This window comes from Euleptes europaea, chromosome 15 (assembly GCF_029931775.1).
Source record: "Euleptes europaea isolate rEulEur1 chromosome 15, rEulEur1.hap1, whole genome shotgun sequence".
In the NCBI taxonomy this organism is placed as follows: domain Eukaryota; kingdom Metazoa; phylum Chordata; class Lepidosauria; order Squamata; family Sphaerodactylidae; genus Euleptes; species Euleptes europaea.
In genome coordinates, this window is record NC_079326.1 from 50,839,938 (window position 1) to 50,860,372 (window position 20,435).

General features: G+C 46.1%; 1 protein-coding gene across 1 annotated transcript in view; it reads right to left on the reverse strand.

Annotated features, from left to right (window-relative positions):
• KIAA2012 (KIAA2012 ortholog) overlaps nt 1-17,139 on the reverse strand; it is a 59,723-nt gene extending 42,584 nt beyond the window's left edge. The window contains exons 1-8 of the mRNA XM_056861564.1: nt 17,053-17,139; nt 14,584-14,859; nt 10,674-10,851; nt 10,080-10,232; nt 7,699-7,895; nt 6,055-6,247; nt 1,993-2,114; nt 986-1,142 (exon numbers count right to left, since the gene is read on the reverse strand). Coding sequence (XP_056717542.1) covers nt 986-1,142; nt 1,993-2,114; nt 6,055-6,247; nt 7,699-7,895; nt 10,080-10,232; nt 10,674-10,851; nt 14,584-14,859; nt 17,053-17,139 — 1,363 coding nt within the window. The remainder of the gene's footprint in view (nt 1-985; nt 1,143-1,992; nt 2,115-6,054; nt 6,248-7,698; nt 7,896-10,079; nt 10,233-10,673; nt 10,852-14,583; nt 14,860-17,052) is intronic.
• Nucleotides 17,140-20,435: the final 3,296 nt, after the last annotated feature.

Below are 20,435 nucleotides of genomic sequence, written 5' to 3' on the forward strand. Positions count from 1 at the left end.
CGCGGGCAAAATGCGCGGGGAGAGCGAAGCGACCTCTGACGGGCGGAAAAGACATGCATAATCAAAAGGCAGCCCCAAAGCAGTCGGCGGGGGTGACCGCGGGGAAACATCCCTGTATAAAGGGCCAAAGTTTAAATGGAAAAGGTAATGATAACATGGACCCCAAAATATGATCTGAGGGCACCTAATCACAAGGCCGAATCTAGGGGGGGTTGTGGGGAGCACCTGCCCCGGACATGGGAATAGAGGGGGCGGTGGCAGAGAGGAGGCAGCGTAGGCCATGGCGGCAGTTATTGGTTGGAGGAACGGGCGCAGGCTCATCGCTGCAGCGCCTCCAGCTGCAGCCGCACCGCTTCCCATTCAGCTTCCAGTGGGAACGAGCTGCCTATGCACTAATTCACCCACGTGCCTCCAAGCCCACCGCAGCCACGCCAAGCCGAGCTGGCACCGCATGAAGGCCAGTGGGCCCCAGGGCCACCGGTGCCTGGCTCCCGCGTATGTGCCTGCCCCAAATCTGTGGGTGGGAACTAGATGCAGGCTGCTGGCACCAGTCAGGGTCTGCCTCTGTTGCGCCTCGCAGCTGCTCCTGGTCTGGGGGAGCGTCGTGTGGCCCTCTCCTCACTGAGTCCTCCATGGTGCATGCGGGCTGTGCTGCTCCTGCACTCACCCACCCAGCGGAGACCCACAGCCCCCACAGAGACCTGTTTTATCTTGAAACTGAAAATGCAGACAAAATGTGGGGAAACACAGGGGGAGAGCGAGGCGACCTCTGACGGTCGGAAGCGGCATGCATAATCAACACAAAGACCCGAAGTCGTCGGAGGGGTGACGGTGAGTGAAACAGCCATGCATAAAAGACCCTAGTTTCTTGCCTTGAAAACCCTATAGGGTCACCATTAGTTGGCAGCTACTTCATGGCAAACAATTATTATTAGTAGTATTATAGGGCATGTGGTTATCATTTGTCCAGAGTGTGTTTCTGTACCTCTAGTGTTTTTCCTTTTGGTGTGGGGCTCCCTTTCCAACCGAACCAGCAAAGGAAAGATCGCAAGTTCTTTTGGGAGCTCTCTGGATTTAAGTTTTCCCCTGTGAGCACTGAGTTGGTCTTCGGATATCACAGGTAACCTAAAAATCTCTGGCATCTGCAGGAAAACAAAACTTCAAGACATTGTTTTTCGTCATCTTTGACACCAAAGTTGTTTTGACAACACCCACCTCTGACATCCTCGACACCACCCCTTTCAAATGTCTCCAAGAGGATTATAGCCCGCCTGGCTCCTAGAAATCAATTCCTAATTTTTTTTTACCCTGCCCTGCTAGGGATTTGCTCTGCAGACAGGCAAGGATGCTAATTAAAATCTGGCTTCAGAACTGATTTTCGTCCACGCTATTGTAACTGTTTCGAAATAATTTTTAAGAGCACTATTGTTGGTACTTGTAGTATTACCTCTAGCTGACAGCTGATCACAAACAGCAAGAATGATGTCAGACGCCCTGCAAAGTTACATTTCTGTGGCTTTTATGGAGCTGTACCTAACTGCAATAAGACAGAGGAACCAAACACACCCAGTTACATGGGTATTTATTTATTTACTTCATCTATATTTGGCCTTTCTCCCCAAAGGAGTTTACATCGGTATCCTCTCCTCCATTTTACTTGCACAACGACACTGTGAGTGGTAGGGTTGTCAGGTCCCTCCTCACCACTGGTGGGAGGTTTTGGGGGCAAAGTCTTAGGAGGGTGGGGTTTGGGTAAGGGAGGGACTTCAATGCCGTAGAGTCCAATTGCCAAAGCGGCCATTTTCTCCACGGAAACTGATCTCGATTGGCTGGAGATCAGTTGTAATAGCAGGAGATCTCCAGCTAGTACCTGGAGGTTGGCAATCCTATCAATGATCCATGAAAGCAATTCCTACAGGCATTGCCATCAGGGGATGACATTTATTTCCTTCATCCATGAAGCTTTAGCTGTGTGAACGGATATGAACTCACCTGTTTCCTCTGTGTATTCCTGGCTTCATTCTGGTTGGAGCTTGTGCCAGTCTGGATAAGGGGCAAGAAATGGGAAGGGCCCCCTTCTCTGCCATTCGAGTTCTTCAGTTTCCTTTGGTTGACTGCGGGAGGCCGGAGAAAAAGAGAGTTCGAACGCAACAGCTCCGCTCCAGTGCCAAATAGATTAACACCCATTCATTTCAAGGGGATTTCAGAACAACTAATTTTATTTGGATAGATTCCTGGATATGGAATTAGAGTTGCCAGGTCCCTCTTCGCCACCGGTGGGAGGTTTCCAGGGTGGAGCCTGAGGAGGGCAGGGTTTGGGGAGAGGAGGGATTTCAACGCCATAGAGTCCAATTGCCCAAATGGCCATTTTCTCCAGGTGAACTGATCTCTGTTGGCTGGAGATCAGTTGTAATAGCAGAAGATCTGCAGCTAGTACCTGGAGGTTGGCAACTCTATATGGAATGCACGTTTCTTTTATCATTTAAAATATTTAAACTGTTATTTTACAAGCATCCACCACCTCTTTGAAGCAGCTTACAAATCTAATGAAATCAAACTGCTAAAACATCCAAGATATTCTGTCTAAAAATCAGAAAAAAAACACCCTTATTTATTTATATCAGTTATAACCCTCTTTTCTCACCGACGGGGATCCACAGTGGCTTACATCTTTCTCCTCGTTGCCATTTTATCCTCACAACAGCTCTGTGAGGTAGGTCAGGATGAAAAGGTATTACTGGCCCAAGGTCACCCAACAAGCTTCCATGGCTAGGGTTGCCAACCCCCAGGTGGTGGGTGGTCTCCTGCTATTACAACTGATCTCCAGACAATAGAGATCAGTTCCCCTGGAGAAAATGGCTGCTTGGGAAGATGGACTCTATAGCAGTGTACCCTGCTGGGGTCCCTCCCCTCCCCAAACCCTGCTCTCCCCAGGCTCCACCCCCAAATCTCCAGGTATTTCCGAACCCAGAGCTGGCAACCCTATCCATGGCATGAGTAGGGATTCGAACTTGGCTCTTCCAGATCCTAGTCTGACACTCTTAACCACTACACCACACTAGCTAACGAAGTAAAACAGAACAATTGCGCCAGAAATGCCAATATACTTGGAATGTTCCAAATGTTTGCCTAAAGTTGGTGGGTAGGGTTGCCAACCTCCAGGTACTACCAGGAGATCTTGCTATTACGTCTGATCTCTAGCCAATAGAGATCAATTCAACTGGAGAAAATGGCTGCTTTGGCAATTGGACTCTATGGCATTGAAGTCCCTCCCCTCCCCAAACCCTGCCCTCCTTAGGCTCTGCCCCTGCAAAACCTCCCGGCGGTGGCGAAGAAGGACCTGGCAACCCTCGGGGTGGGGGGAGAACTGTCTAAATGTTGGTACAATATATTCGGGGGAGAAGTCTGGGGACAGTATGCAATAAGGGAGTCTTGGCTTTCCCCAGCTCCCACCAATGATAAGTTCATGTTTTTTAGGTGTCCTCTTAACATGGAAGGTGTGAAGCGGACTTGTGTTTACATAGCTGAGGAATTTCTGGATGAGAGCAAACAGTACTTCGACACGTGGCTATCATCTCTTCTCCTGCTCCACCCCATCTGTCTATCACACTAGTGGATTATCCTTTCACATTTTTGTTTTACAGAAACTTACCTTCACACATTCCCGCCATACCAAGGCAGATAATGCACAACTGCGCAAGGAATCAACCACGTTCTCCAGAGCTTACAAACTGGAGGGCAGAATAGAAAGCAAAAGGGGCCATGGGGGAGGAGGGACAGAGCAAGCCAGTCGACATCATGCACCGAGGGGAGGCGAGACACAGAGATTTCCATCTCGGGGGTTCCTGCTTTTGGCAGGAAGATGAGAATGCCAACGGCAGTCCTACGTATCTTCAGTGCCTCTGCCACTTTAAACTCTGCTTTAGCTCTGCACAAGTTTGCAGTAAACACAGGGCAGGGCCCACACTTCTTTTATGGCATCCTTCCAAGGTGAAGCATTTAGGTGCCATCGGCATAGGCTTATTATACTTAGGGTTGCCAACCTCCAGGTGGTGAGTAATCAAAAACTGGCTCCAAGTACACAAGGAAGGCAAGGAATCAAAATAATGCACTTGTATAGCTAACAATAAAAGCTCAGACTCAAACTGAAATGCAATTAGGTCTATTCAAAGGAACAACCTTAATTATAAGAATAAATACGTGCTCAAAGAGCAAAAGACAAAAATCAAACAAAATTCACAGTTACAGTATCCCAAAGGTAAGTATAAGTATACAATTTCTCTAAAAGGTAAGTCGAGGTATAATAGGCCAAAAGTCCAAACATCCAACTGGTAAGTATGCACAGGCAACAGAGTAGTTATAAACCGCAATGGGCTTCCGGTAAAGTCCCCATTTCATATTCTTTTTTCAAGCTTCAAATGTTTCCGTGTGCCAATAACCCTTATGGTTACCAAAGCTGTCCATATTTAATTGCAAGCTTACAAGCTTCTTTTCCCATAAGGGTTATTGGCACACGGAAACATTTGAAGCTTGAAAAAAGAATATGAAATGGGGACTTTACCGGAAGCCCATTGCGGTTTATAACTACTCTGTTGCCTGTGCATACTTACCAGTTGGATGTTTGGACTTTTGGCCTATTATACCTCGACTTACCTTTTAGAGAAATTGTATACTTATACTTACCTTTGGGATACTGTAACTGTGAATTTTGTTTGATTTTTGTCTTTTGCTCTTTGAGCACGTATTTATTCTTATAATTAAGGTTGTTCCTTTGAATAGACCTAATTGCATTTCAGTTTGAGTCTGAGCTTTTATTGTTAGCTATACAAGTGCATTATTTTGATTCCTAACTTCCAGGTGGTGGCTGGAGATCTCCTGCTATTACAACTGATCTCCAGCTGATAGAGATCAGTTCCCCCGGAGAAAGTGGCCGCTTTGGCAATTGGATTCCATGGCACTGAAGTCCCTCCCCTCTCCAAACCCTGCCCTTCTCAGGCCCCGCCCCCAAAATCTCTTGGTATTTCCCAACCCAGCGCTGGCAACCCTAATTATAGTACTGTTTTAGAATGGTTAGATTGTTTTAATTTGTATTTTTTATTTATGTATATATTCATCCGTTTTGAGCCAGCCTGAGTCTGGTTCACCCAGGGAGAGCAGGGTATAAATAAAATTTATTATTATTATTATTATGCTCTAGAGCAGCATGCAGCTCAGTTAGGGTTGCCAGTTCCGGGTTGAAAAATACCTGTAGATTTTAGGGGCATAGCCTGAGGAGGGCGGGGTTTGGAGAGGGGAGGGACTTCCATGCCATAGAGTCCAATGGCCAAAGCAGCCATTTTCTCCAGGAGAACTGATCTCTGCCGCCTGTAGATCAGTTGTAATAGCAGGAGATCTCCAGCCACCACCTGGAGGTTGGCAACCCTAGGCTCAGTATGGAACCAGATATGGCTCTTTAAAAAAGAAAAATAAATCTCTATGTTAAAGGGTAGAGCTGGGATGTTAGAATCACTAGTATGTGAAAGGAATGACAGGCAAAAGTTTTTGTGGGACTGAAGGGCTTCTTAGAAATGCCCTTAGAGGAAAAAAAAAGTGACAAAGGTGAACATTTGCCAGTAATCCAAGTGTGAAACCTGTAAACCACGCACCAATTGATGCCAGTTCACTAAAACAATCCTGCAGGGTACTCCTTGTGCATACCTTATTTATTGTGAGACCTTGTGCACAACTTCCGATTAAACGACTCACACCAACCTGTGTTTGGGCTGCAGAAACTGTACAGATTATTAATCAGCATGCCAATTGTCAGTAATGTCAAGGTGTATAGTAGGAATGTTGTGTGCCTACTGTGGGTGGAGAGATCTCTGTTTTTTCTCTGACCTCTAACCTCCCCTATATTTTAAGACAATGCATTTTAAGAACATTCCAATCAGCAAATTGCTCACATGTGTTTAGAAGGCAGAAACTATGGGTTTCATTTAAGAAACTTCCCCATATCCATTGCATGGAAATAACCAGCCGATGACTTTTAACCAGTTCTCTACCTTAGCTTCTTACCACTATCTGAGATCTTTCTTCCAGGGAAAAAACCTCCATAGAAAGTCACGTGGGGTTTCTCACGCCAAAGATCCAAAGTATCACTACGGATCTTCTCCAAAACTGGGCAATCTGTAGACTGGTTTGCCGATTCAGTTTGGTCTTGACCCTCCTTGGCTGCCTCCAGGTTTTGGTCAACTCCCACATTGGGGTTCTAGATTGAAGGACAGAAGCAGTTCAATATCTGCATTTATGAATGACCGTTTCAGCTTGGCCTCACAGAGTACAGTCACACGCCTCTTTTCCGCAGCCCGCTCCTACGTAACGCAGCGTGAATGTATCAACGGCTTCAGTGGCCCGCACATCTGGATAGTCCCACACTCATCTGTGTTACAAAAGGGCCACAGAGGCACCCCCTGCTTTTACAAAGAAAGAGATATGTTGTTGCCGGTAACAGCTTTGGTCACCTTTCAAAGGCAGTAATGCTTTTAGTTAGTAAATTAAATATTAGGGGTTGAACCTAAAGGGCGGTTTCTGTTAACCATGGTTGCCTACAGCCTAGACGGGAAAGGTCGGTCCTGTGCCTTTAATGGAGGCTGAATGGGATGCCATTTACCTTAGGGCCTTGAAAAGCTTAATCTGCCGATTCCCTCAAATTAAGCCTCTATTAACAGGATGGGGTATTTTTTTTCCTCCTGACCAACTAGCAACCCTACTTAACAGAAGGTTGGATCCAGGCTAAATTTTCCATTGATGGGAGACACTTCTGCCAGCAGAATACAACTTTTCTTGCTCTCCAAAATGGCCCCTTTTAACCTCAGGAACAACATTTCACGGACCTCAGAAGGAGGAGAGGCAGAAAAGTTAAATTCTGCTAGCGGAAGTGCTTTCCATCAGCAGAAAAATTACTCTATATCCAACCCTATATGTTGATCGAGGGGAAGGCGGTTCCAGCTGGATTTTCCACTTCAGGTGTTGCTTTGGGATGCCAGGGAGACTATACACCACACCACCACTGGAGTGAAACTGAAGTGGAACAAAATCTGGTCGGCTAACCAGCGATTCAGTTTCATGTCACCAGGGGGCACTAGGAGGTGCACAGCTCAAATGCTAACAGGAGAGGAACAAAACCCTGCTGACCCAAGGATTCCCCGCTCCTCCTGGTTGCCAGAGAGTAGCAATAAGGGTGTGAGGCTCAAAGATGCCTTACAGATCCACTGTAAAACGCTGGCTACTCTTGCAACACACAGAACTAAGTACACAGGCTCGACTGCCCAGTTCCGGCTGTCTTTGATCTGCCAAAGGTGAGGCTATTGACGAGAAAAGACATCACGAGGCAGATTTTGCTCGAAGGGGATGGACGGCCATCTCCAAGTGACCAGATTCCCTGGAGGTTTTTAAGCAGAGGCTAGATGGCCATCTGTCAGCAATGCTGATTCTATGACCCTAGGCAGTTCATGAGAGGCAGATGATGAGAGGGAGGGCATCTTGGCCATTTTCTGGGCATGGAGTAGGGGTCACTGGGTGTGTGTGGAGGAAGTAGTTGTGAAATTCCTGCATATGGATTTGTTTTTAGATATTTGGAAACTGTTTGTAAAACTTATGCGTAGATCTGCCACCACTGTTGTTCTGCTTTTTGCAGGAAACACAAAAAAATGGTCCTACCTCTGCAGTTCCTCCATATGAGGCCTTCTGTCTCCAGGTGCTCCCCTTTGTATCCGGAGGACTCAAGTGAAAACTGAGCTTTCTTACAGAAATCCTGAAAGGAATCGGAGGTTTCCTTCTGGCGTGTTGTTCTCCTTTGTAGCCATCCACCAACCTGGCTTCGTTCTCAGATTTCATGCTGGATGAAAGACCAAGGCCTGTAGGAGAGGAAAATGTGCCACTCTCAGAAGGGGGTTGCCAGATCATGGGGGGCAATACAGCTGTTGTGGGGTCAGCACTTATGCAAGTCCCTCCCCTCCCCAAACCCTCCCCAAACCCTCCCCTTCTCAGGCTCTGCCCCCAAAATCTCCCGCCAGTAGTGAAGCGGGACCTGGCAACCCTACACCTAGCCCCCCTCTTCACAACAGGCACCTTTTGAGGTAGGTAGGGCTGGGAGAGTTTGGAGAGAACTGTGACTGGCCCAAGTTCACTTGGCAGGCTTCAAGTGGACGAGTGGGGAAACAAACCTGGTTCACCAGATTAGAGTCCTCTGCTCTTAACCACTTCACCACACTGGCTCTCTAGCTGTTAACCAGATGTTCTGGGCTGGTTTGATATTGGTCTGATGCTGAGTTATATATCTTAATTTTATACATATTACCTGATTTTGTTGGTTTTTAACATTTATTATGATGTTTTTTGAGAGATGTAAGTTGCTGCGACACCCTTTGGGTGAGCGGTGACTAAAAAAATCTAATAAATAAACAAACAAATAATACAAAAAAGAAGCAGTCGTATAATATATAAAAGAGGCCTTTGCCAAGGGAAAGATTGGGATGCTTTGGCAGTTTCCACAAGTGATATTTCAATGGATATCTGCATTTTCCCTTTTTGGAAATGTGTGTGTAAAACCAAAGGCAAGAATATGTATTCAGTTTAAAATGGGCTCACTTTTTGTCCTGCGTTAACAGCATTCACATGTGCACCGGGATTGTACAAGATAATTTCAAGAGTCCTTTAAAGGTGAAAGCAGGACATGCTGGTGCCTCAGGCAGAAAATCCTAATGGCTCCTACTTATCAGGGGGCGTGAACAACTGTGAAATTCGGCAGCACAAAAGGAAGGGTTGGTAAAAGCCTTGGCAGAAGACACAAACTACCTAGTATGGATCCGATGTGTTCATCTCCCTCTCTGCCAATCACTTGGCAACCATTCTACTGACCGCAACAACACCCAAATCCGGTTGCCTGGCTGGCTTCCTCACCTCGGCACATGTAAAATCTACTTGGGTGTGAAAATACTCAAGTGATTCTGACATTGCTGTGCTTAAGAGCATACCTGCCCAGCCCACTGCCACAGTTTCAATGTGATGTGGCCACGAAGAGGAGATGGAATTGAAGTACCCCGAATACCCCTAATGCAGCAGTCCTTGGGCTTTTAGGATTGGAACCCGCTACTAAACTTAATGGCCTGTACCTTACCCTGCCACTCAGCAAAGTTTGAAACCTTCCTCCAGCCTATGATAGTTAAATTGTGGAACTCTCTGCCCCAGGATGTGGTGATGGCTGCCAACTTGGAAGGCTTGAAGAGGGGAGTGGACATGTTCATGGAGGACAGAGCTATCCATGGCAACTAGTCAAAATGGATACTAGTCATGATGCATACCCATCCTCTCCAGGATCAGAGGAGTGTGCCTATTACATGAAGTGCTTTGGAACACAGGCAGGACAATGCTGCTGCAGTTGTCTTGTTTGTGGGCTTCCTAGAAACACCTGGTTGGCCACTGTGTGAACAGAATGCTGGACTTGATGGGCCTTGGACACATGAACACATGAAGCTGCCTTATACTGAATCAGACCCTTGGTCCATCAAAGTCAGTATTGTCTACTCAGACCGGCAGCGGCTCTCCAGGGTCTCAGGTAGAGGTCTTTCACATCACCTACTTGCCTAGTCCCTTTAACTGGAGATGCTGGGGAATGAACCTGGGACCTTCTGCATGCCAAGCAGATGCTCTACCAATGAGCCACAGCCCCTCCCTTGGTCTGATCCAGTGTGCTTTTCTTATGTTCTTATGTTCTAAGATGACTTCCTCTGACCTCAGTGGCGCCTCTGTTGAAGGAAGAGGCTCTAAAGTTCGAAGAACTCACCTTAGGCTGGAAGAAAGCTTCAGGCTAGTAGAGTAGCAGGGTGGGCTCCATGGCATTATACCCTGCTGAGGTTCCTCCCCAAACCCCGCCCTCTCCAAGGCTCCAACCCCAAATCTCCAGGTATTTCCCAACCTGGGCTTGGCAGCCCTGGTACTGGAGGACCCCATTCTAATGATGCTCATCCCCTGTGCAGACCCTGAAGTCACATCATAAATATTCGCATGCCCTGTTAGCATGCATTCATTTCATACCGTACCTGGATTTGCCTTCTCCATCTCAGCCCATGGATATGAGCAAGGCGGACAGAAAACAGGCAGGAGGTTATATTTTGGAGGAACAGCTGACAGATCTTGTTTCCTTCTGTGGTACTGTACATTGTCCTCAAGCACGAAAGGATCCTTGATGTATCCTGGAATGTATGTGGCATACATGCAGAGAGCACAAGAAAGAACCACCCCAAGGAAATTAAAAACAACATATAAGACCGTGTATCAAGAATAAGGGTGTATTGTAAACTGTGTGTGTAAAGTGCCGTCAAGTCACAGCCAATTTACGGCAACCCAGCAGAGTTTCCAAAGCCAGAGACTAACAGAGGTGGTTTACCATTGCCTTCCTCTGTGTAGCAACCCTGGTATTCCTTGGTGGTCTCCCATCCAAGTACTAACCAGGGCCGACCCTACTCAGCATCGAACCCCAGGTAAAACGCCCTTGCACAAACGACCCTAGTAAAGTACAGCTATTGAACAACCCCTCCAGGAAATATTTATGGCCATTTTCTTCCATAGGCCTCAAAGTGCTAATTTTTAGACACATCGGCACTAGCCTTGGCTTAATTGTTACTAACACTGACCTGCACATTGAAGTTTTTGTAAAATGTTTGGATCCCAGGTCTGAGCGACCTTGAGGAGTTTGAGGAGGTACCTCTTGGCTGAATAACCTGGTCTCATTTGCCTGTCGGGCTGGATAGCTGGATCACGTAGGAAGTGAAGATACGGCTGCCCTGCTGTCTCCTTCCGATCCCTCCGTGCCTTTAACATAGATAAAGCAAGATGCATTTCTGAGAGACTGAGAGATTCTAATCAGTTCTACCCAGACCATGTTTGTAGGCATTGGCCTTTTATGCGGGGACATTTCCCCGCAGCCACCCCCGCCGACTGCTTCAGGGCTTTCTTTCGATTATGCATGCCTTTTCTGCCCTTCAGCGGTTGCCTCGCTCTCCCCGTGCGTTTTGCCTGCATTTTCCAGATTCAGGATAAAACAGCAAAGGTGGGCAAAACACATGGGGAGAGCGAGGGGACCTTTGGCGGTAGGGTTGCCAGGTGTCTCTTCGCCACCGGCAAGAGGTTTTTGGGGCAAAGCCTGAGGAGGGGAGGGACTTCAATGCCATAGAATCCAATTGCCAGAGTGGCTATTTTCTCCAGGTGAACTCATCTCTATTGGCTGGAGATCAGTTGTAATTGCAGGAGATCGTCTGCTATTACCAGGAGGTTGGCAACCTTATTTGACCAGCAGAGAAGGCATGCATAATCAAAAGGAAGCCCTGAAGCAGTTGGTGGGGGTGACCGCAGGGAAACGTCCCTGCAAAAAAGGCCAACTGTTAACCAACAGATGTTGAGAAGAAACCACATTTTCAGGGTCGCTACTTTCTGGGTCACAGTGAATCTAAAAACTTCCCATAGTCCTGTGAGCAATTAAAAAGTGAAGAGTAAAGGCAGACAGAGCATTTTAAGAGGAGTGAGATTATCAGAAAACATACTGGGTTCAATCAAGTAGGCAAGATGTTGACAGAGTGGAGGTTTCCTTGACTACGTCTTCCCCCAGCATCCTTGGCTTATCTCAAAAATCCTCTCTGAGGGTTGAGGGACCCTCATGAACAAAAGTATGGGAAAAGCTAAGGAGGAGAAAGAACCGGGTGAAATCGGCAGTGATTTTTGCCCAGTTCTTCCTCCTCACTGCAACAGTGTTGTGTAAGGGTTAGAGCATCCGACTGGGATCTGCTTTGGGTTTCTATTGGTGGGGTATAAATGAAGTAAGTAAATAAATAAACCCATTGCACTGGGGCACATTTTGTTCATGAGGGACCCCCAAGTCTCAGAAACAAGATTGTCAGAGAAGAGGAATGCAAGGAAAGGTATGCTCCCCCAGTAGCTTCCACAGCTTTTCTGGGTCGATCTGCCCTGAGAAAAGGTGACAGAGGTCAGTTCACCTGGAGAAAATGGCCACTTCGGAAAATGGACTCTGTCATTATACCTCATTGAAGCCCCTCCCTTTACCAAACCCTGCTCTCCTCGGGCTCCCCCCAAAAAACCTTCAGGTATTTCCCAAGCCAGGCCTGGCAACCCTAAGGTACAATGAAACAGAAATGGAAACAAATACATAACTTTAAAGAAAGGAGACTGATGTTCTATGAAGTCTTTGGGGAGGGCTCCTCATCACTGACCAACTGAGGCTAAGAAAGTCTCCCTCTCCCCTTTCCAACTGAAGTAGGCCTTGAAATTTAGGGGAACTGACAGAATCTAAATTAGACTTGGTTTCTAGCTGAGCGGAGTGCCGTTGAATTGTATTATTAACATGTTCTGGTGCCTTGTTATGAAAACCATTGGAAGTGCGCTGAGTAATAAAAAGCATGCTGAGACATGTCCATTTTCTGTGGTACCACAGCCAGTTAACTCTCTGTAATCACTGTCTTCCCGGGTTCCAATTTGCACACTTCTGCTCAAGGGTATTTGTGTAGGCATTCCTAGTTTTAGTATTTTTTTATTTCACTAGCTAGTATTCAATAAGCACAGCGTGGTGTAATGGTTAAGAGAGGTGGTTTGGAGCAGTGGACTCTGATCTGGAGAACCGGGTTTGATTCCCCACTCCTCCACATGAAGGGGGGAGGCTAATCTGGCGAACTGGATTGGTTTCCCCACTCCTACACATGAAGGCAGCTGGGTGACCTTGGGCTAGTCACAGTCTCTCGGTCCCACCTACCTCACAGGGTGTCTGTTGTGGGGAGGGGAAGGAAAGTCAGTATATAAAAACCAAGTCGTTGTCTTCTTCTTCTTCTTATCCTAATCCTAATCCTAAATGTTGGCTTGGCTTACTGTGAAGAAGACCCTGGCATTGTGCTTGCATATTTCCCTCCGCTCTCCCCCCAGTGTTTCCATACATTTTGCATGCATTTTCTTGATTCATGTTTAGCCAGCATCCAGAAAACGCAGGAGGAATGCGCAGGGAAAGCGAGGCAACCTCTGACAGTCGGAAAATGCGAGCATAATCAAAGCAAAGCCCCGAAGAAATTGGCGGGGTGACCTCGAGGAAACAGCCATGCATAAATGGCCTTTATGTTTTGTATGGTGGTTTTAAAAGTGAATTTTAAAAAATCAGCAACATAGCATTGTGCCTGATAAGACAGCATGATGGGTTAATTCCAGCTTCATTTTTTGCTAGCTCCTTCAGCAGGCAACATGATTTGCAAATGCCTGAGAACCTCTCTGCTGGATTCTAATTGTCTGTGGCAGTCAGCGCATGATTTCACGTGCTTGGTCACAGCAGTGCCTTTCTTTCGGTGCCTTTAATCTTTGATGGATGTTGTGCTTGGATACACTGAGGTTGCTCGGATCACAGGGAGTTATTTTAGAGGTGCGTTTTGTCTTCGGTTGTGTGGCACCGCCTTCTTCTTGGGTCAGCCGGGATTTATTAACGGGTTCTCTTCCCAGGGCCAAAACAGAATTTCATCGTAGAATACTATGATTGGTACAGTGCAAATGAATTGGTACAATCCAAATGAATCAAATACAGGTTGAGTATCCCTTATCCGGACATCTGTTATCCGGACTGATCCTAAAGCCAGACTTTTTGAGCCGGCATGCAGGCATTACTCACAGGACCCTCGGCAACATGCCAATTTGCTTACTGATGGTTCAATGTACACAAAATTATTTAAAATATTGTTTAAAATTGCATTCAGGCTATGTGTATAAAGTGTATATAAAACATATAAAGCGTAAATGAATTTCGTGTTTAGACTTGGGTCACATTCCCAAGCTAGCTCATTATGTATATGCAAATATTCCAAAATACGGAAAGACCCAAAATATGGACCACCTCTGGTCCCAAGCAGTCGGGATAAGGGATACACAACCTGTATACCAAATGATTCTCGCAACAGCACTTTTTAAGCATTCAAAGATATTTCTCTATTGTTGGACTTCTCATTTAGAAGATGCTGAAGAGTTTTTCTTTTAAATGGGTTTATCTACATTACAAGCACGTGCTTGGTTTTCCATGGGAACCCAAATTCTATGCAAGGGAGCTAGATATCTTTAGCCAAGAAGTGTCACAACATTTTGCCAAACCACAATTCACAGGATTCTTTGGGGGTAATTAAAAATGATATAATTGCTATATCCCATTTGTTCACATTTGATCCCTAAAGGTGATCCTCACTTGGTTAGATAAAAAAGGAAGATTCGTGATGATACAAGCATTAATTATTACTGAACAACTTTTAAAAGAAACCCTGTAACTTAGGGTTGCCAACCTCCAGGTACTAGGTGGAGATCTCCTGCTATTACAACTGATTTCCAGCCGATAGAGATCAGTTCAGCTGGAGAAAACGGCCGATTTGGCCATTGGACACTATGGCATTGAAGTCTCTCCCCTCCCCAAGCCCAAACCTCCCGCTGGTGGCAAAGAGGACCCTGGCAACCCTACTGTAACTAGAAATGAGTACATTATTTAGTCTTCAATATGAATTGGCTGTATCTTTTTACCTGTTTGCCTCCATATGCCAAGATGGCTCGCACCAGATCTCGCAGGGTGTGAAGTTCTACATGTAAGGCCCTGCTTTTGCTTCTAAATATTTGCTGGCTCTTTCTCAGCTTCCTAGACGGTTTGGCTAGATCTTCCGAATACAGAACGAGCGCGCCTGTTTTTGTGCTGTAGGTTTTCGGAAGGTACAGGCTCCAAGATCCCTCCATGACTTTACTGTCATCCAGTGCTCTGGTATCATAGCAGCGGCGTTCAGAGGATTTCCAGTTGAAGTAATCCTAACATGGAGGGGCAAAACAAGAATATTAGAAAGGGAAACTCAACAAACTTATTTGCCCAGCTTAGCAAGTATCTTATCTCCAGGGCCTGAAAGGAGGAAAAAAAATGAAGGAACTCTCTTCCAAGGGGCCGATCACATTTTTATTCTGCTCTTCCTCCATTTTCTTTCATGGGTTTGACAACCCGGTTCTGACGGGATCATTACAGTTGTGCTGCAACTAGCTTTTGGCTTTTTAGAACATATTTAACAGTATAATACTTTAACAGCGCATTCTTGAAAGGAATGCCCATGCCGGGCTTAGGAGGCAAACTGGCGGCGTATCTTCACAAAAATAAAAAGGGGCTAACGTTAGCCCTGCCCCGTGGCCGGCGCCGTTACGCCCCAGGAACGCCTCCCGGGGCGCCGGAACGCCTCCTAGCCGTAGTCGGCCTCCTAAGGGCTTTGGGCCCATTTCTCAGGAATGGGCCCTAAATGCTTTTTAATCCTATTTTTATTTCTTAACCTATTTTTAAATCCTATTTTTAAACAACCAGAAACTACATAGAAGCTATATTACATGCATATCAATTTTATTAAATATAATAAAAAAATTCTAAAGTGCTTTTAAATATTCTAAAGTGTTATTATCGTTGTTGTTGTTCTTGAGCCTTCGTGCCGTTTACTTTGTTTGAGCTTCTATTTCAGCATAGAGTTTCTCTTTGATAGTACCTGGAGGTTGGCAACCTTACTCCAAAGCCACAGTTCTACCAGTCACGTGGCTATTCCTCAAGACTTTATCGACTGTCTGTGTCACTGACCTAAGAGGAGTACAGTCGTCCCCTGTAGAGGACACCAAGTTGAAATGCAGCTGCTGGTATGTCTGAAGGCTCGGTCTTGTGACCATCACGCAGATGTCACGGGGAATGCTGAGTCTGGCAGACTTCCATGAGGCCAGCAACATTCGCTCTTGGAGCTGTTAGGTCTTTTCTGCTACTAAGTCTGTTTGGCTGCAGGACGAGGCTCTCGGTCAGACATTCATACCAGGACTGGAAACTGTGGTGTGCCCACCGATTCCCTTTAAACTCCTACAGGCAGTTGTCCACCACTTTAGTGTTTATATGGTGAATCATCTCAGCAAAACTGGATTGATGTACACGCTAAGTAAGCTGCAGCATAAGGCCCTAAGATTTTCGGGGAGGGGCTGTGGCTGGGGAAGGGGCTGTGGCTCAGTGGTAGAGCACCTGCTTGGCTTGCAGAAGGTCCCAGGTTCAATCCCCAGCATCTTCAGTTAAAGGGACTAGGCAAGTAGGTGATGTGAAAGACCCCTGCAAAGCGCAGGACACGGAAGTTTGGTTGCTTTCACAGACAGCACTACATCCACTTACAAAGCAGCATGTCAAGGGGCAGGGATTCAAATGCTTCCCGCTTCCTGCTTTGTCGAAGTTCTTTGTGAGCAGAAGAAAGGATTTTAAAAACAAGGCTTGGGTTTCTCCCCCCTCCCATTCCTTTCAGATAGCTCAGTTTTATGTTTTTGTTCTTAAAATGCTTTATTATGTGACAAACTGGATTTCGGGGGTACTTTTCTCTCACAGTAAGCACTACAGCCAATTACAAAGCAGTGTTTCAAGGGGCAGAGGCTCAAATGCTTCTTGATTTGAGCTTGGAGACTGCTAGTGCATAGATACCCAATAGGAAAGTGTGGGTCCAGCGAGCAAATAACCTCAGGTAAAACTCCCATGCATAAACGACCATAGTAATAGTTAAGACACTATCGAAATGGCGGAACTGTCATTAAAAGCTCTTAGAGTGGGTGGATTCGATAAACCAGATAAATGGCCGAGGCTGGTTTTAAGCCTGAGCTGGATAAAATTGGTCCATGAGGATATTACTTCAGATCTGGCATATTTGAACTCACATGAAACTCCTCTGGCCAACATTTAAAAAGACCAATTAAAGTCATCGCTAGACTGGGAATGTTACTAGGATGGTGGAACTGTTTTCACGAAATCACAGTCTTGTTTCTGAATCTTCCCATTATATATTAAAACAGGCCAGTAAAGCCAGATTAATTTTTTTTTTGCTTCTGCAAACTGTACACATTCTAGAAATTCTAAAAAAAGAGGGGCTTCCCAAAACAGTTGCTAACTTTAACCTTGGTTAGAATACCTGACCAGAAAACAACTCTTGTCTGTTCCTGGGAACGAGGACTTACCTCTGGTTCGAAATGCACTTCCAACTTCTCCTGGGTTTTTCGGACCACCTGCCCAGCCCCACGACTTAAAAGAGACAGGTGGGGCATTTTTAAAACGAGGGCACGCACGACCTCAGCGGCCCTCTGGGAGCATTGCTTCCTGGCATTTTAGGACAGCCTCACCTGGCCCAAAAAAGCTAGCCAACGCCGTCAAATGTGGGCCTGACGAGAGGACTGGTACCAGGTCCATAAATCTGCTCTACCTTTGAAATAAGCAAAGAGCCTGCATGTCCCCTGTTATAGTATCCGTTCCCGTAAGGTAAGTTTTCTGTCGTCTGTGTGGCGGCCCTTGCTTCTGTGCCGGTTGGTCCCCAGGTTTGTGCGGCTCTGCTATCCTTTTCATTGCACTCTGGGGTTGTTTCTGTGTTGCTATGGCAGCAAAAGGAAATTAAGCTGTTTAAACTAGCGAGAGGGAAGGCTGGGGAGAGAGGGAGACACACACAGAGAGAGAATGCACTGATTTTGAAAAGAACAGGCTCAGATTTCAAAAATGGTTTGACCTGTAATAGGGCACCCCCCCCCAAAAAAAAGCATTTCATGCAGCAACTTCAGCTCATTATTTCTGTGGTTTACCAGAAAATCAAAAACTTCTAGTATTTCTTTTTCTCTCTCTTTGTCATAAGTAGCACAGAGCATATAAGCTGAACTCTTGTCCAGAGAGTTTATCCCGCTTGAGCCAGCGTGGTGTGCTGGTTAAGGTGTCGGACTAGGACCGGGGAAAGCCACGTTTGAATCCCCGCTGGCACCATGGAAGCTCGCTGGGTGACCTTGGGCCAGTCGCACACTCTCAGCCTTGACCTGGCTAGTATTTGGATGGGAGACCTTCAAGGAATACCAAGGGCCTGACCTAGAGGCAGGCAATGACAAGCAACCTCCGCAGGTCTCTTGCCTTGAAAACCCTACGGGGTCGCCATAAATCAGCTGAGACTTGACAGCAAAAAAATAAGAACAAATCCCAGGGTCCATAATTCCTTGCATTTCACTTCCTGGGGAGACTTTTTGTGTGTGTATGGAAGAAGGTACCTGGCTTTGGCAATTGGCCTCTATGGCATTTAAGTCCCTCCCTTCCCCCAACCCCACCTTTTTCAGGCTCCGCCCCAAAGACCTGCCGACGGTGGCGAAGAGGGACCTGGCAACCCTACGGGTGGGCTTTATAGCCATTTATGCAGGGAAACCCCGCCTTTTCCAAGTTTTACCCCTCAAATATGCAGAAATTTCTCAAACCACAGTTGGCAACTTTAATGCAGTCCTATTTGCAGACTCCCTAAATAAGAGAAAATGTACACGTATCATAAAATGGAAGAGTTCCTTTTGCTCTGAATTGCTGCCGTTCGGATTATTTTTTGTTTTTTCTTCCCTTCCCCAAAGCAAGAGAGTTGACAATTCTCATTTTGGATGGGATCTCTTTCTGAACTTGAAAAAGAAACAACCCTAATTTGTCTTGAGAATTCAGAAGGCAGGGGAAGGGAGCTCTGTCTTGCGTCGGAAAAAGGATCGTTCTGCTTGCACTCGGAGAGTGAATTCACTCCCGAAACCAGTCTTATACGTCAAGCGTACTTCAGTATCAATCTTCTCAAAGTGCCCCCCTGCTGCCATGCACAAAGTTATACAGCAGGCTACCTTCCGCTGGATTTTGTAGAGTGCCTCTCACACAACATGTGCTCAACGTGCTTTACAAAATACAAACAGCACTAGAAAATGTACAAAACAAATAAGCCTTCAGACAGAAGACGGGGTTTCCTGAGCAAGCGGGGGGGGGGGGGAAAGCTCTTTTAAAAAACTAACAAACCAGGCATTAGAAAAGGATTAGAACTCCCAGCTGGGAGGGAAATATTTGGACCTAAAACCCCTCTGCTTTCTTACATGTAAGAATTTAAAAAGACCATTGATATGGTCTTGCACCAACATAATCTAGGGTTACCCAGGAACAGTTTTGTAGCGTCTATATTTGTAGATCACATCTGCCTACCATAGCTGCCTACAATAGCTGCAGAACTATGTTGTATGCTGGGGCCTTTGGGTGGGGTTTTCTTCAGTAGCAACTCCTGCATCACGCTTAATGGGAAATTAGCTTTGAAACGTGGACTGCATTCGTTTGGAAACGTGGACTGCACGCACGCCGCGAGGATCTCCGTTTTGCATTTGTCGCTGCTTCAAACCCCAAGTCGAAAATGATAAATAGTGTTGTAAAAAGCAATGTTTGAAGGGAAACAACACCAGGCTAAAGAATGGAACAACATGTAATGAAACTGAACAAGAAACATACGTGACATGCTACAATGCATAGCAATCTATATAGTGTCTACGCACACATGTGAACAAACATTACAATCCAACCTCACATGGCACCACAATTTCAGAAAGATGTAGACAAGCTGGAACGTGTCCAGAGAAGGGCAACAAAGATGGTGAGGGGTCTGGAGACCAAGTCCTATGAGGAAAGGTTGAAGGAGCTGGATATGTTTAGCCTGAAGAGGAGACGACTGAGGGGTGATATGATAACCATCTTCAAGTACTTGAAGGGCTGTCATATAGAGGAGGGTGCCGAATTGTTTTCTGTTGCCCAAGAAGGTCGGACCAGAACCAACGGGTTGAAATTAAATCAAAAGAGTTTCCGTCTAGACATTAGGAAGAACGTTCTAACAGTTAGAGCGGTTCCTCAGTGGAACAGGCTTCCTCGGGAGGTGGTAAGCTCTCCTTCTAAGAAGGTTTTTAAGAAGAGGTTAGATGGCCATCTGTCAGCAATGCTGATTCTGTGAACTTAGGCAGATGATGAGAGGGAGGGCATCTTGACCATCTTCTAGTCACTGGGGGTGTGGGGGGGAGAAGGTAGTTTTGAATTTCCTGCATTGTGCAGGGGGTTGGACTAGATGACCCTGGTGCTCCCTTCCAACTCTATAATTCTATGGGGGTAAATAAGACAGAGAAATCCAACAAGACATGAAGAATACTGGTGGTCAGGTAAGTGTGGATGCTGAACAATGATCCAAAATGGATCAAAAAGATCCGAAAGAGATCAAAGAAGGAGACGGTCATTCCGGATACAAATTAGGAGTCCGTTTCCACCAAAGGCTTCATCAGTCATTCGATCTCAGAGGAGTCTGTGCATAGTATTCAATTCTTTCATAGGACATTTAAGCCTCTTGCCCTATTAGATTCAAAACATGGCACATATTGTTCCATTCTTTAGCTTCAAGCACCAAGGCATGTTCACTGGCCAACAGAGCTGCCACCAGGGAGTTTTATGCGCCCTTCACCTTCATGGCACCAATGTGGGTAGGACCTTCGAAAATGTACACCTTCCTGTCCAGATGGAAAGAGAATGTTCTTGGGCTGTGTTTTTT